The 13,318-nt window shown below is 41.3% G+C and overlaps 1 protein-coding gene and 1 non-coding gene across 2 annotated transcripts; one reads left to right on the top strand and one right to left on the bottom strand.

Annotated features, from left to right (window-relative positions):
• Window positions 1–283: 283 nt before the first annotated feature.
• LOC131231644 (UPF0481 protein At3g47200-like) lies at window positions 284–2,321 on the top strand. Its single transcript, XM_058227908.1, has one exon. It carries the CDS (start codon window positions 407–409, stop codon window positions 1,901–1,903), a length of 1,497 nt encoding a protein of 498 aa, XP_058083891.1. The 5' UTR covers window positions 284–406; the 3' UTR covers window positions 1,904–2,321.
• A 10,095-nt stretch (window positions 2,322–12,416) lies between these two features.
• Window positions 12,417–12,523, bottom strand: LOC131232008 (small nucleolar RNA R71). The gene has a single exon (XR_009164617.1). It is a non-coding gene; the product is annotated as a small nucleolar RNA R71 (small nucleolar RNA).
• Window positions 12,524–13,318: the final 795 nt, after the last annotated feature.

Below are 13,318 nucleotides of genomic sequence, written 5' to 3' on the forward strand. Positions count from 1 at the left end.
TACCCAACTCAAGCGCGGCACATTGCAACTCCTAAACGTGTGGATCTCACACACGTGTTTGATATTGGCGTATGCCTATGAAAGTGTTTTCTGCTTTCAACACTAATTAAATTCTCGCCTTTCTTTATTGTTTTCTGCTTTTAAAATAGGTGGGCCCATTCCATTTTGTTTTTGCCTGCCCGAAATGTCCAATTATTAAGTGATCTTTCTCTACGTATATGAAATTAAATTTCAATAAAATAAATAAATAAATAAAAATGCCTATGAAAGTGTTCTCGCAGAATTAGCAAACATCACGAACCATTGCTCTCTCTCTCTCTCTCTCCTACGTGACACTCCCAACTCCATTGAAACCTAAAAATTCCCATCTAAAGCATTTCCTTCTCTGAGCATTCCTAATTTGGAGATGGAGAAAAACATGAAAGAAGGCAGCCATTTGTCCTTGGACGAATACATGGAAAAGAGACTCGAAAAGTGGTCCGTCGGTCCTTCTGAGAAAGAGCAATGCACAATCTATCGAGTCCCGTCCCACCTCCGCAAGGAGGATGAGAGCGCCTACCAGCCGAAGATCATCTCCATTGGTCCTTACCACCACTGCGATAATGGCCTAAAGGCCATGGAAGAGCACAAGTGGCAGTTCCTCTCCGAATTCCTCAAAAGGAACAACAGCAAGGTCCCGCTCAAGCATTATCTCGACAAGGTCCGAGAAAAGGAGATGAATGCAAGGAACCACTACTCAGAAAAATTAGTACAGCTCAGCAGTGATGATTTCGTCCAGATGATGGTCCTCGATGGTTGCTTCATCATCGAACTCTTTCTCAAGCGATACCAAGCAAAGGACGATATGATATATAGCACGAGGTGGATATTGCCCTTGATAACCAACGACATGCTCCTGCTCGAGAACCAGCTTCCTTTCTTCATCCTCGAGGAGTTGTTCAAGCTGGCAGATCTTAGGATTCGTGACGGAGAGAACCTGCAGATTACCATTAACTCTCTCGCCATCCATTTCTTCAGCCATCTCCTTGTGGGGGCTGACAAATCCCTTCCAGGGGAACAGGAACCCTTCCATTTGCTCCATTTGCTCCATTTATTTCACACCCGCCGTCTCAAGGATTCTCCTGATGGCTCTCAGGCAACAGATAGCAATAAAATGCAACACTACTCATCACAAACGCCCCCGCAGCAGCCACTGACAAATTCAAGCCATTCAGATATAGAAGCCCAACCCCCAGAAACTGAATCCAAGAAGACAGGACGTTTTGGGAATCGCAAGTGGAAGGGAGTAGTTATTCTTCTCCAAACAATAATAGGGTTTCCAAGGAAGCCTTCCCCTCCCCAGAAATCGATCCCTTGTGCTACGGAGCTCCATGAGGCTGGCGTCAAGTTCAGGGTGAAGAAGGATGCCAACAGCTACTTGGAAGTGAAGTTCCGTGACGGGGTAATGGAAATTCCATATTTGCTAATCAAGGACAACACCAACTCCCTTTTCAGGAATTTCATTGCCTTTGAGCAATGCCGTCCAGACTCCAATTGCCACTTCACAAGCTACGCCTTCTTCATGGATTGCATCGTGAACACACCAGCCGACGTGGCACTTCTCTGCCAGAACAAGATTCTCGAACACTGGCTCGGTAGTGATGATGCCGTGGCCCTCCTCTTCAACAAGCTATGCTACGGCGTCGCCATGGACACCCAGACCCGCCATTACTTCCCCAATCTGTTCCAGGAGGTGAGGAAATACTGCAACACCACTTGGCACACATGGAGGGCGCGCTTGATGCACGATTACTTCAGCAATCCGTGGGCGATAGTTTCGGTAGTGGCAGCCATCATCCTACTCCTACTCACCGTTGCTCAGACCTACTTCTCCACCATCGCCTATGTAAAGCCTCCGGCCTGAGTAACTATCATACTGCGAGTTTGTTGCACGGTAGATGACACGAGAGACGGCATTGACATGGGCATGTTGGTTTTATCGCTGTGCTACCTTAAGGTGTGGGGAACTGCCATAATCGGCTTTAGTTCTATCTATGACTATCTATTTTGAATGATTGTTGTGGTTAATAGCGCTTGATGCGGTTTCTGCTTTTGCTACTGTTGCTATTTTTAATTTTTTTTTTCCATGTGACTTCTCAGTGTATCCACCCTTGAATAAGTCCATCTTTGAAAAATAAAAAATTTAGTAAAGAAAGAGTGCGGATAGTCTGCGTTGAAGTTGGAGGGAACTCGAAATCGGATTGCGTCTGAGTTACTCACGCGATTTTATCATGTCGAGTAAACTCTGTTAGGCCTACTGTGAATGTATGTGATTTATCAGAGGAGACCTCTCTCTCTCTCTCTCTCTCTCTCTCTCTCTCTCTCTCTCTCTCTCTCTCTCTCTCTAGCACACACGAGCCTACATGATTGATATTCAAAGTCCATGTGGGCGACACATTTGATCCATACTCATAAGTGAGGGTCTAGTCACTGTAATTGATTGGCTAGATTGAGACTACTGAAAATCAACGGCTTGATTGGATCCATGTTGAAGTGGTACAATTCATATGTATTAAAGATGAACTATTTGATTGAATAGATATGAATGCTGGGGTGGGCTTGTTGAGAAAGAAATGCTCGGTTGGTTAGGTCTCTTATGATCTGTTGTTAACTGATGCTGTTTTTATCTGTCCCTGCAATGGATGCTATTGATTGGCCAAGGCCTCGCCTGCCCCCTGCTGGCAGATGTGCCCTGAGTGGCTGTATGCTCTGTGTATCCCTGTGCAAGTGCAGTTTGCTTGGATGGATGATGGAATAGGCTGGATGATAGTTTTCTTGTGCTGTATGTTGTTTGTCTACAGGTGACAGGGTTCTGCCTGAGCGTAGGGCTCTTGCTGGATTGGTTTGGATGGACAGTGGCGACTGTCCCCTTGATGGCGAGCAATCAGGGGACGTGGGTGAGTGTTGGCTGGGTGGTTAGTGGCGTATGTTTGGAAGATGGATTGCGGGGTGAATGTCCATTGGGTGAGCTAGTGTTGCCTCTTATGTGGGTTGCTGCTAGGCATAAATTTCGGCAGAGCAGGTCCAAATTTCAAAATTGTCCCAAGATAGGATCAAAAGTGTGCCAGGGGTTTGGTGGGTTGGTGATGTAGGATGTTGGACAAGCACATTCCTAACAAACATGGATCAAAAGAAGCTCAAGGAAGAATCGAAAAAATTCAGCATAGTTCAATTGGTTCAACAGGTCGAATTTCACCATAAATTTCAGATTGCTTGTTGGTTGATTAATGTCAGTTTAGGCATGTTAAAATATTGTTCTAGATTGCTTGCTGGCTGATTTCTGCCCATTGAGACAGGTTGATAGATCTTGTCGATAGGTCAATATGTCAAATATCACAAAATTTCTTGTTTAAATATCTAGACACTTTTTTGTTGTTTCAACCTATCGACTCGACAAGTCGACAACAGGTTGATAGTAATAGGGGTGCACACGGTTCGGTTTGGTGATCTGGTTCTGGGATGAAACCGGAACCGAACCGTTCCTAACGGTTTTAGGAAATTCGGAACCGGAACCGGACCGTTGGCACCCTAGAATCGAACCAGAACCGAACTGTTAAAACCGGTTCGGTTCCGGATCGGTTCCACAGTTCTGGGCTTTTTATAATTCAGCCTAATTGCAAGCCCATGTCCATCCATGTTGTGGTCCATTTGATGAATCGTTTAGATATTGTATAAGGTGTGCAAAAATACATTTACGAAAATAATTGTTCTAGAGAAAATAATTATAAGGTGTGTAAAATACATCGGTTCGGTTCGAGGTTCAGTTCTACGGATCGGATCCACGGTTTGGTTCTACAGATCAGTTCACGGTTCGGATCGGTTCTACATACTCCTAAATCGAGAACCGAACCGATGTCACCGGTTCTTTGGTTTTTGGAATCGGAACCGGAATCGGTGCACTCTAGAACCGGACCAAACCCAACCGTTTGGTTGGTTTCGGTCCGGTTCCACGGTTCTACTAGTTAAATGTGCACCATTAGAAAGTAAGGGCTGTACATTGAGTCGAACTGAGTCGAGTTAGCCTCAGCTTGACTAGGCTCGGCCATTGGCTGACCTCAGCTCGAACTTGACTCGGCTCGGTCCTTGAGCCTGACTGGCCAGCTCGGCTTGGTTCGGTCAGCAGCTCGGGCCAGCTAGGACCGAGTTCGAGCCCAAATCAAGTTGAGTTCACCATTGAGGAATTTCCACAAACACCCGAACCGCAACTTCAAAATCCCACTGTTTTACAAACAAAGGCAATAGTTTTATAGGTATTTTTTCAAACACCCAAGTACATGAAAACCAAGAAAAACAAAGAGAAAAGGGGTATTTGTTTCATGTACATACCTTCCTTGCCACTAGCCACATTTCGTTGAGTCATTTTATCAAACAGTTGGGGAACAACATCAATGACAAAGTAACCGATTCGCCGAACTGGTTCGATCTGAGTTCAATTCAAGCTAGATTCGATCCGAGTCGAGTCGAGCTAGCTCGGTTCATGTACACCCCTAGTTGACAGACGGCGGAAACTTGCACATTTTTTAAATTTTGTTTCCTTATTTGATTAGAACTCTTCGAGATTTTCTCTTGTGAAATCAAAAGTACCTTGTAGATTCAAGATATTTATCGATCGAGGAAGACGGTGATCAACCCCATCACGTTTCCCCTATGTCAGTTAAATCTTCCCAATGCTCTAGGGGGTGTTGCAGCTCATGCTTCAATGGGTTGAAGATGTTTCTTCTCCCTAGTCATCCATTGTTCGGTGTTGGCGTAGCACGTCCTGAAAATTATGGCTGCTAGTCCAACCGGCTCTGAATGGGGAGAGGCTGCCTTGGCATGATCTATGGATCAGTTTTGTTGTTCTTTTAGGTGTTTGTTGGCTGACTGTGTGGGGATGTTTAGAGGGCTCGTTGATGGATGGGTAGGCTTACTCTAGCTACTACTGGATCTGATTGACTAGGGGCTAGTTGTTTGCTGAACCAGCTTTTTTCCTCAGTGGCATTAAAGCCCTTACTCTGATTTCCAGTTTGGTCTCTATCTGCTGTATACACTTTTATATTGGGGATCTTAGTAGGCTGGCCTGGGTGGATCGTTGATTGATCTCAATTATGGATCTTTTCTCGCCCTCTTGGTTGTTTTGTGCAGTTATTATAGGGCTGGGAAGGCTTCTTCTCAGCCCCTCTTGTTGTGTTTTCATGGGGAGTCATCCAAAGCTGGGTTGCTATACCTACTTGTCCTTTGATGCTGGTTTTCTTGATTATGGCTAGATTTTTTATTATTATTATTTTAATTTAATCCACTTGTCTTGTTGTGGATATATCTAGGCGAGGCTTCTCTAATTTTTGTATGCTGACCACCCGAAAGATATAATTTTTATTCAATATCAACAAAGTTACTGATGGTGTGATCACACATTTCTCTTAAAAAAGAAAAAAGAAAAATAAAATAAAATTGAAGGACAATCTTTTCGCAAAAATTGAAGATCAATGATTTAATTAAACTGATATTGAAGATGAAAAATCTCATTGTGCTAAAATTGGAGTTAAGACCAATTGAGTCATGTTGATTTTGGGTCCATGATGGTGCTTTCTTGGGTTGGGTTAGAGAAAGGTTGCAATTTTCTCTCCATACACTCCAAATGTGTGACTAAGAAAAATACAGTCTCATCGAAACCTAATGTGGGGAAAGGGACTGGAAGCTTTGGGAAGAGAATGAACAAGACGCACATGCTTTGCATGCAGTGCAGGCGCCGCAGCTTCATCTTCAGAAGAGCCAATGTGCTTCTTGAGGTTATCCCTCAAGCCATATCCGCAACTAGAACTGGAGCATGAAAGGCCTTTAGGAGGAAGACAACTGGAATGGAAAGGATAAGGTAGTCACGTTTATGTTCCTCTAAGATTCTAGAACAATTTCAGAGAAGGGACCCAAACAGCTCCAAGGAAGACAACTGCTGCTACATAGAGGAATTGATTCAGTTTTGGGGCATGTCTGAAATCCAGTTCCTGTACTTGATCTAGATTTTGTTGAATTTTATTAACTAGGTTCTATTACATTGGAGATACTACTATTTTCTATAGATAATGGACTTTATGACATCTTAAATTACTGAATAAAACAGAAAAAAAATGGTGCTTTCCTGGATCCTGGTAAACATTTTCCACACTGCTCCAGTTTTAAGTATGATTATGTATTTTTATTGAAAATCAGCTTTATGTGTGAGAAAAGCCATTGTTGCCGTTGTTGTTAGAGCAATTGCTGCTGCTATTGTTGTTCTTGTTGTTATGGCTTCTGCAACTAGTAAATGAAACATTCTATTGTTGTTCTTGTTGTTATGGCTTCTGCAACTAGTAAATGAAACATTCCGTGGGAAAGTGTTTTTTATATCAGTTAACTCAGGTGGTGTGCTCTCACCTATCTAACTTTAAATACTAATAATAATAATAATAAATGAAGATCTTAGTGGGCCTAATATGACCCTTAAAAGAGTTAATTAAGAACTAATTTAAAGTTTCAAGGTGTAATGCAATTGCTCCAAAACCTTCACTAGTTGGGTCTCTCCAAAACCATCTGTGTTTGGCTCTATCCAAAATCTCCTGTGTTTGGGTCTCTCCAAAACCCTCTCTGTCTGGGTCTCTCCAAAACCCTCTCTCTTTCTATCTGGCTTTGTGCAAAACCTTCTCTCTTTATGACTGGGTCTCTCCAAAACCTTCTCTGTCTGGGTCTCTCCAAAACCCTTTGTGCTTGGCTCTGTCCAAAATCTCCTGTCTCTGTGACTGGGTCTCTCCAAAACCCTTTCTCTTTCTATCTGGCTCTGTGCAAAACCTTCTCCCTCTATGTCTGGATCTCTCCAAAAACCCTCTCTCTCTCTGTCTGGCTCTCTCTAAAACCTTCCCTCTGTGTCTGGGTCTCTCCAAAACCTTCTCTTTTTGTCTGGGTCTATGCAAAACCCTGTCTCTCTCTGTGTGATGTAGAGCGGGTCGCAGATACTTTCATCGCGAAGATTGACTAAAGAAGGCCCGATCGGAGGCAGAAGTGATCAGGACCGTCAGAATCTTAAAACATTCGTATCTTGCAAATCCAAATGAGTTTTTAGACATCATATATGATTTTGGGTAGGAGAAGTTACTTTAGCCAACCAATCCTGCTATGCCAGGTTGCACATGCTGTATTTGAGAGATTCCATCATATCGGCAATCAAAAGTCTATTTTATGTTCATTTTTAACATAAATAGTAAGTTTTAGTTCGATCATAACTTTTGATCATTTGAGTTGTACGAGTTGTGTCCAACATGAAAAGGGCTTAGAAAAATTAGGAGAATAATGTAGTTAGGCAAAATTAGACACTTATTATTTTTAGCCGAAAACAATGAGTCACCTTTTTATGGAGTTTGAGTTAAGAGTTTGATTCTAAAACTTTGTCCTAAGTTTGAGCTCATTATTTAAAGGATTATTATTATTATTATTATTATTTTTATGATCAATCAATCTATTTTGAATTTATTAGAAATTATTTCTATTTTCATTCCTCATAGATTTGAGGAATCTCAGTGAGGAGTCCGAAGAGTTCCGTGGATTCGGAGTAGTTATCCTCACCACGTCCCTCCCTGTGTCAATTTAGCTCTCTCCAAAACCTTCTCTATCTAGGTCTCTTCAAAACCTTCTCTCTCTATGTCTGGGTCTCTCCAAAACCTTCTCTCTCTGTCCAGGTCTCTCAAATTTTAATCCCTACCCGCTCCTTTAAACCCCCCCCCCCCCCCCCCCCCCCCAAAAAAAAAAAAAAAGAGAGAGAGAATAATGACCGTGAAGTGAAGGAAATTCACTGCGAAATGCATGGAATTGATCACAAAGTGAAGGAAATTCACTGGGAAATGCATGGAATTAACAGTGAAGTGAAGGAAATTCGCCAAAATTCACCGCAAAATGCATGGAATTGACCGTGAAGTGAAGGGAATTGACCGTGAAATGCATGGAATTGATCGTGAAGTGAAGGGAATTGACCACGAAATGCATGGAATTGACTGCGAAGTTAATGAAATTCACCGTGAACTGATTGAAATTTACTGTGAGGTGAAAGAAATTGATCGCAAAGTGAATGAAATGAATGAAATTGACCGCGAACTAATTGAAATTGACTGCGAAGTGAATGAAATAGATTTTCGATCATCGACCTGATGGAATCTTGGAAAATAAACAGGTTGGTTGGCTAAAGTAGCTTCTCCTACCCCAAAATCATATATGGTACGTCAAGTAACTCATTTTAATTTAGGAGATATTCTTGTTAAATGAATAAAAAGAGAGAAAAATATTTTTATATGCTTATATATAGATATTTACATTAATATGTATTAGAGAAAAATTTAGGAAAGAAAAAGTTCTCCTTGTAAATAAAATAAAATAAAATAAAATAAACTGCCATGGAATTCCCATTGCTTTTATGGGTCCCATCATGAGGTCTGTGTTATATCCAAACCGTCCATCTATTTGGCGAGCTCATATTAAGGCTTGAGACGAAAAATAAGACAGATCTAACTATCAAGTGGACCACACTGTAAAAGGCAGTGGGGAATTGAACGTCTACCATTGAAACCCTTTTAGGGGCTATAGAAGTTTTGGATCAATATGAAATTTGTTTTTCATCTTCATCTAGGTCTTTGTGACCTTATGAATAGATTGGATGGAAAGTAAATGTTACGAAAATTTTAATGGTGAAAATCAATTTTCCCGCCGCTATTTGTGGTGTGGTCTGTTGGGAACAATGTTGAGGGTCAAATATTGCATATCAGACCCAGTTATTGCCTGGATTTATGAACATGGTACCGTTTAATAGCCCATTTTAATCATATTTGTGTTGCAGGGCGTATTTACGAGCCTGGACTGGGAAAAGGTACTGAGAGCATGGATTTAACATTCAGAATGCACCAGGGCAAGGGACGGACTCCAAGGGACCAAGATCGACGGAATTACACGCCAGGGATATGCGAAAATCGAGAAATTGAAACTCAAGCGGCCTGAAAGTCGGCCAGAATGCAAGATCACGAGGTTCCCACCATCCGTCCAGCTCGAAAATTTATATATGGCCTGAAGACCTTAAATAAGCTGTACAAATAAAAAATCAGCTATTGGACCGTTGTGAAAATGGCCCAACGGTTAGATCAGCCCCTTAAAACCTTAAGTGGGTCCCACTTGATATCTGGATATTCTCAAGTTTTGGTCCCAACTGTTTAAATGAGCTGACAAAACGGATAGACGGAGCGGATCTCTCAAAAACATCATAATGGACCCCACTGGAGTATGCGTGTGCATAGTGCATAAGTGCACTGGCCGTGCATAGGAACGAGAAGTCGGTCAATCCGACTTTTGACCGACTCCTTCTACCAATTCCAACCAAAACGCAACAGCGTTTTACGCCGTGCATCGCGGTTTCGAGTTGTGGGCCCCACACATCATCCAAATGGATGATCAGTGCCGTCAATTGCGTCCATAGGGGGGCGAAAACCCTCTCTTAGGTGTCCGTTTGTCCTCATGCAAGCTACGGGAAGATCGTAACTATAAATTGCAGGTTGGACGGCAGCGAGCAAAGTTCAGTGGACCACACCAACTACACTCCAAAACCGTCCATTCCTGACTGGTTTTTCGTCAGTAACTCAGTGGACGTGGTGGATTTTATCAAAAACATCACTGTGGGGTCCATCAATCATCGGATATTCCGACGCGGAAGCTCTGTTCCGCGTCTGAGGCTGCAGAGAAAGCATGTGGGCCACTGTCGTGACTTATCAGTCAGATCTGGACCGTTCATCAGACGCCCATGCTCCCTAAAAACAGCGCCTAGGTGGTGGAATTGCAGAGGACAGTTTTAATTGGATTTCGACCGTCCAATCGGAAGACCGACGGTGAATTAAACTAACTTGTTGTTTACCTCGAAGCGGATCTAAAACCAATCAGGTTTCACTGGTTTTTCGAGGGGAAACTAATGGATGGGTCGGATTTCTCATCCAACATCAATCCTGGGCCCACCAGTCATCACAGATGCAAGGCCGTGTTTCTTTTCGCGTAAACAGGGAGTCCGGCTCCGTTGCAAACAGACTGCGAAGGAGAAGTTGGTGTTCGACTCAGCCACCACTGCCAGAATCCTATAAAGGAGCAGCTATGGCTGGTACCAGGAAAAGAAAAAGGGGGAGAGAAAGGAGAAAACGTGGGTGGCGGTCTTGGCTTTGAAGAAAGAGGAGATCAGCACGTGAGCTGGGCTTTCTGCTAGACGTGGCTGGAGGGATTCAAGCTACTGGCAACATGTGGAGGACGGAAGAAAAGAAGACAGAGAGAGAAGATGGGAGAGAAAAGATAAGAAGTTTTTCTTATTTTTCTTTTATTTTTCATTTTCTCTTTCTTTTTATTTGCTTTGAGTCCAAGCCATTCATGTCTGGCTAAACCTCTTAGCTAGGGCTAAGAGGTGAAGCCTGTAGCGAGATGGGAGATTTTACTGTGTGCCTTTAATTCATAAACTGAATTTGATATAGTTGATTAGTAAATGAATATTTTTCTTAGTCTTTTATGGTCTGTTGTGACTGAAATTACAATGGGTTTGCAATGGCTTTAAGTATTTCCTTCCCTTTTTATGTTTATGAAGTCAGGAATCCCTGTTGTTCATCATTGTCCCATGGGCATGGTAGGATGACAGTACCCTTCCTGATCCTCATACATTGTTGGTTGGTTGGTAATTAGTTTAATTCTGTTGTTTACTTTGTCCTGGGCATGGCTTGGTGATGGAATCCATTCTAATTCATATACCTTTCACCTCTTGAAAACTATATCAAAGGAAGTCTAGTTAAATTCCATGATTTCTGAAGCAGGCATAATTTCTCCCTGATCTCTACAAGTGGATCCTCTGAATCCCTAGTTTTCTTCCTCTGAATTCCTTCAGTTTTACATTAATCTCTCACCATCATTCATCAATTTATATTTAATTTAGATTGCATCTTAGGCTAGTTCTATTTCTACTTGGTTTCAGATAACGTACAGGTATCAGTCTCTGTGGATTCGACCTCGGTCTTACCGAGTTTATTATACATCACAATCCTATACTTGGGGAGTGAACAAGTTTTTGGCGCCATTGCCGGGGACTGACGGTTACGATCTCTGAAATTAATTGGTTTTAGGATTAGTTTAAGATTAAGATTTTACTAACCTTAGTTTTTATTTATTTTTATTTAAGTTCAAAACTAACTTGTTTCCTGTTTTATAGGATCTTGACATAAGTTTCTCAATTGGTAATTCCTTCCTAATCTCTCTACTTTTTCCTATTTTTAGAATTAGGGTTTAAATTTTAGAAAATTTTTAATTCTAGTATCCTCCCTTCTGTAGGAAATAATTTATTTTTAGAAATTAGGTTATTTCTTTCCCTTTTTAGAAATTAACTTTCTATTTTTATTTTAGTAACTTTCTAATTTTAACTCTTTTTAAATCTAATTTGTTTCCTAATTTATTTTTTAGAATTTTTGTTTAGAAACTAACCTTTCTATTTTATAGGCCTTTAAGATAGAAATTTCTAATTCGGTAAGCTCCTTCTCTACTTTCTATTTTTCAGTTCTCTTTTAGTAATTTACTTTCTAGTTTAGGACTTTCCTAATTTATTTTAGAAGTTTTCACTTTCTTTTAGAAATCAGTTTACTACTACCTTTCTTTTAAAAGGATTGTTCATCTTCTTTTAGAATCTAACTTATTTTGTTTTTATTTTGCAGGTCCTTAACTTAGGGGCTTCAATTTGGTAATTTCTTTCCAACGCTCCCTCTTTTTTTTTTTAGATTTTCTTTTCCTTTCTTAGGATTAGACTTTGAATTTGATTGAGGGCTGTGAGTGTTTCATGCCCAAGTGGGTCCGTGACAACACTCGACGTCTCTTGACTGAAGGAGGATTGGTTGAGGGGTTGACTATCAATCGCAGGACTAGACACCGCTCAAAATCCCCTGAGTTAACTGAAGTTATGGCTGAAGACCAACCACCTCTACTTCCACCCAGGGTGGAGGATACCCAAGATGAAAATGAGGTGCAACAGGCACCCCCGCCTCGTACCTTACGAGATTATCTACAACCGGCGGGAGTGAGTACGCCCTCATACATGATTTTTCCTGAAAACACAGGATAAATGGACATCAAGCCATCCTAAATTCCATGGACTTGAATTAGAAAGTCCATATTTACATTTGAAAGAGTTCGATGAGATTATAGCTACATTATGTTTTCCTAATGTATCTGAGGATACAATTAGGCTAAAACTCATTCCTTTTTCCTTAAAAGAGAAAGCTAAGATGTGGTTACATTCACTGCGTCCTAGATCCATTGGCACATGGAACGACATGCAGAGGGAATTCATAAAAAAATTCTTCCCACATCATAAAACGATTACCCTCAGAAAAGCAATCATGAACTTTGCCCAAAAGGAAGATGAAACATTCTTCCAATGTTGGGAAATGTTCAAAGATTTGGTCAGTTCATGTCCACAACATGGATTTGAAATGTGACGCATTACAAATTTTTTCTACGATGGACTGACATCTTCCATGCGCCAAATGGTCGAGACAATGTTAATGGAGAGTTCATTAATAAAGATGTCGACGAGGTATGGGACTACCTCGACAGTTTGGTTGAAAAAACACAATCTTGGGACTATTATCCAAAGTTGAACACCACGTCTAGGCCGACTCAATTAAAGGAGAAATGTGGATTATATCTCTTGAAAGAAGAGGATGATCTCAAGTGTAAAGTGACTACGCTCATAAGGAAAGTTGAGGTCATGGAAGGAAAGAAGGATAAGGTCAATGAAATTGTTTGCGGCATTTGTGATTGCAACATTCACACAACTGAAAACTGTCCTACAATACCTGCCTTTCGAGGAGTGTTGAATGAACAAGCCAATGCCGTAAATAATTATTAAAGACCTTTTACTGGACCTAACTCCAATACATACAACCCTGGCTGGAAAAATCATCCAAACTTTAGTTGGAGGAATGGACAGACGGCTACTCCTCCAGGTTTCTTCAATCAAAATCCAAATCAAGTGAAACCTCAAGAGGAACCGGTTCAAAATCCCATACAAGAGATGACTCAGGCAATGCGGGGAATTACAGATTTTATGCAAAAGATAGATTCTCGTATGACGGTTATAGAAAAGGTGATGCTTCCTGCACAACCTCTCCCCAATCTTAAACCGCAGTATGAGAATAATGATCCCAGCTCTTCAAATCAGATGGGGCATCTAAATCCATCACCACTCTTAGGAGTGGGAAGATCATTGATAAAACTCTTT

Source organism: Magnolia sinica, chromosome 17, assembly GCF_029962835.1.
Source record: "Magnolia sinica isolate HGM2019 chromosome 17, MsV1, whole genome shotgun sequence".
Classification (NCBI taxonomy): domain Eukaryota; kingdom Viridiplantae; phylum Streptophyta; class Magnoliopsida; order Magnoliales; family Magnoliaceae; genus Magnolia; species Magnolia sinica.

Excerpts from the sequence above, each read along its gene's own strand:
- LOC131231644 (XM_058227908.1), top strand. The coding sequence starts at position 407 with ATGGAGAAAAACATGAAAGAAGGCAGCCATTTGTCCTTGGACGAATAC.